At 34.5% G+C, this 3,786-nt stretch overlaps 1 protein-coding gene across 4 annotated transcripts in view; it reads left to right on the top strand.

The window, feature by feature from the left end:
- Spata16 (spermatogenesis associated 16) overlaps positions 1-2,480 on the top strand; it is a 233,323-nt gene extending 230,843 nt beyond the window's left edge. For all 4 annotated transcript variants that reach the window (XM_010632414.1, XM_010632415.1, XM_010632413.1 and 1 more), the window contains one exon: positions 2,192-2,480. In XM_010632414.1, the coding sequence (XP_010630716.1) occupies positions 2,192-2,314 (123 nt within the window). In that variant the 3' untranslated portion in view covers positions 2,315-2,480. The remainder of the gene's footprint in view (positions 1-2,191) is intronic.
- Positions 2,481-3,786: the final 1,306 nt, after the last annotated feature.

The following is a 3,786-nucleotide window of genomic DNA, read 5'->3' as shown; positions in this document are numbered from 1 at the left end:
TTATATATATATACACATATATATGTGTGTATATATATATATATATATATATATATGCAATAGAGTACTACTCTGCTATAAAGAAGGGTAAACAAGTCATTTGTAGGAAAATGAATAAAGCTTGAGTCTATAATGTTCAGTAAGGTAAGTCAGGAACACCAGCTTAAATATCATATGATTTATAGAGAAACTCAAAATATCAATAAATTAAACAGCAAAATAAAGAGTAAATAATAGAAAACAGGAACATAGATCTTTCTCCAATAGGAAGGGGATCAAGACATTGAGGGAGTATAAAAAAGAATTAAGATGTGTCATGTACCTGTAACAACTACCCACAACCAATGCATTCAGCATGTACTACAAATATGCACTGAGAAAAATGAATATATGGACAAGGTGCTTTTAAGTAAGCAAAACATGTGCTCAGATTTACATCTTAAAGTGAACACTCTCATGTCATTAGAAGACAGATTGGAAAGACAGCGGGTAGACAAACCGGACAGTAGATGAACAGATAGGCCAGGTACAACAAGCACATACTGTCAACTCTAGACCTTCTGGATTAATTCAATAGTACTCTTTATTGTGATATCTCATTTAGTGTTTTTTCTTTGTCTTTTCTAATAAAAGGCAACTCAGTTAATCAACACCACTTTTATCAAAAACAGTGACCTCAGAAAATAGCTACCACTTAAAGGATATTTTCAAATAATTATTTTTCTGTCTCATCGAAGAAAGTTTTTGTTGCTGCATTAGGGTTGTAATTCCAACTTGTATCCAGGCCAATTGCTAACATTTACATTATAAAAAGCTTTGGTTTAAATGATATATTTTCTGTGCAAATTACATGTGTGAATCATTGACTCAATTATTAAAGCACTAGTAAAGTATCACTCATTATGTTCATCTTGATTGTGCTCTATGTTATTTTTCTTTTTACTTAGCTTGGTGGAAACCAGATAGTATAAGTGCATGGAATACATAGAATAATGTATTGACTTCATGATAGGATCTCAAAATACTCTGTCAAATTATTTTGATGATGCCTACAATGACAAAATATCCTAAGTGGCAAAGTGCTTTCAGAGAAATTTACCTGATGTAATTTTTAAAAGGCTTTCCAAAAGAATTATTTTGAAATAAATAAGCTATCTTATTTTCTTAAGGAACCCAATGGACAGTTTATATCACCTGGTATGAAGTAAGACCTAATTATATGACTGAGTGCTTGTTTTATTATTCTCTTTTTGACAGTCTGAATTGTCTTTTGAATACTATTCTGAATGATAATTCAAACAGTTTAAAAGTGGAACACAAAATTGGAAGATTGAAGTTCTGAGTGCTTTTATCTTAAGTAGATGATACCTTGACTAGTATATGCTCTACCTTTCAGCTAACTTTGAGAATAGGCACTTTAGTAAGTGATGTTAGACTAATAGAATATGCAGGTCTTGGGAATCAAGGTTAAGTACGAACTGTTACATCTACTGACTTTCCTAAGAGCCCAATTCAGCATATATGTAAACCTTCCCACTATAGTTCTTTCAGACAAATTTTATAAACATATTCAACCATCACTAAATAATTGTAAGCTTTCTTTAGAGAAAGATTGATTCTTTTTTTCAAAAATTTGTTTTGTATATTTTTTGTCCTATTCCTTAGAGTATGACATTTTTAACGAAATACATTTTTTCTAATTTTCTTTTTGATTTAAAAGAGAAATGGTTCTTGCCAAGACAATGTGGCCAGGGGTGTATACCAGTTAGAACTACTGGCTTTTAAGATGGTGGACTTGTCATTTTCTCTCTTTTTTGATAAAAGGGGTAGAAAAGCATTTGCCATGGATTAATTTTTCACTATCCACTTCTTTATGAAAACTTTGGTTTCACTATTGAAAACAGCCTGTTCCTTGCAAGCACAAAGTGCTAATTATAATCCCATTTTCATTCCCAGTATGTAGAACTAAATGATAAAGCCAACTCCTATATGCCTGTTCCATGTTCGCAAAACAAGGAAGCTGAAATGGAAACAGAAGCAGGCTTTTATGTTTAATCCTGCCTGTCTCTGCCAGTTCTGTTCTAACATGGACATGTGTGTCATTTAATTTTAAGCGCTCTACCATTTTTCTCAGTACACAAAACCCAGGAAACCAACAACAAACCTTGTTATGTTTGTTCATTTCTTCTAGGTTGGTCAAATTGAAAATTTTCTATACCAATTAGAAGACAGTTTCCTGAAAACTAAAAAACTCAGAAATGCTCGAAGGCAAAAAACAAAACTGAAGCGGCTTCAAAATCTGCAGCAAAGCTAGTCACTGTGGAGTAGTACTTATCACGTATATGTCCCAGACAAAGAGGCAAGGGTGGCCACCACCCCAACTGTGACCGCCTGCCATCTATGGAACAAGGTGATACTACCCTTGGTTCATCTTAAGCAAAGACATTCTACACTTCATTAATCTCAACTAACGGCAATAAATGCTCTCAGCAGTTTTGACTTGACTCTTGTTTAAGTTTGTCTTGTTTAGTTAAATAACATCAAATAACCACTGCTGCCTCTTTCACCTGCTTTGTTTTTTCAAAGTTGACTAAAGGATACCAAGTACACCCAAGTTTGCCTCTAGTATATGTTTACATTGATGTGCATTCAATAAAAATTATTCACATATCGGGCCAGGGATATAGCTCAGTGGCACCGTGCCTGCCCGGCAAGCACAAGGTCCTGAGTTCAATCCCCAGGCAGAGGTGGGGCTAGGGGGTGTTTATCAACATGTCACATACAAATATGAGCAGAAGATGTAAATGCAAATTTAAAATTACATAACTCAATACACTACACTTTCTCAGTCCTTACAGAGATGAATTATAGCTGATATCATCATCTAATTAAAATCTCTATTCTTTCCTCTGAATCTTTTATATTGTATTTTCCCTGCCCCTTAAATAACACAATGCCAATTTACGTATTTATGAAGTAGTGAACCAATAGCCATCTCGCAAGACCCCAACTGATGCCAACCAGGGATTTTGAGAGTAGGGAACATGGTGACTAGGGTGGGGTATCAACTTGATTAGTTTGGGATCAACCAAGGAAGTAATTGAGCACATATCTACGTGTGTCTGGGTGGATCATAGAGGCATGGTTTTGGGGTCTATGTCTAATCTCTCCACCCTTCCTCTCCTCCCCTGCTCTTCTTCCCTGCCTCCATGAACTGAGCAGCTTTGTTCCGCCATGTCCTTCAACCATGCTGTTCCTCCCTTGGAACCAACTGATCACGGAGTGAATCCCCTTAAAGTGTGCATCAAATTAAACCCTTCCTTAAGTGTTGGGTATTGTGTCCAACAATGGGAAAGCTGTCTAATACAAGGAGAATAGGAGGAAGCCAGGTATAGAACAGAATAAACAGGAAAACATAATAGTAGAACTGCATAGTACATTGTAATAACATGGGAAAAAAAGAGCAAAATATTGGGTGCTGAGTTTTTCTTTATACAATGAGATTGCAAAGGAATCAATTAATAGCTAAGTCTTAATGTTTATTAAATTTATGTTGTCACAATGTAAAATATAAATATATGAGTATATATTTACAAGTCCTATGTATGATATGTAAATATCTAATAAAATAAATATATACATATATTTACAAATAACATATAATTGAAACAAAGTAGTCATGACCTTAGTTTCCCTGGGGACGTTTGCTTAATTTTTACTTTTATCAAATAGCCCTTTCCCTTCTGTCCTCCATCTTTATTGCCAACACCTTCCTCAGGTTAATTA

Source organism: Fukomys damarensis, unplaced genomic scaffold, assembly GCF_012274545.1.
Source record: "Fukomys damarensis isolate Sample0158 unplaced genomic scaffold, DMR_v1.0_HiC HiC_scaffold_12, whole genome shotgun sequence".
NCBI classification, from domain to species: domain Eukaryota; kingdom Metazoa; phylum Chordata; class Mammalia; order Rodentia; family Bathyergidae; genus Fukomys; species Fukomys damarensis.
The sequence above is the reverse complement of the archived record's forward strand: the minus strand, read 5'-3'. Positions and strand labels throughout refer to the sequence as shown.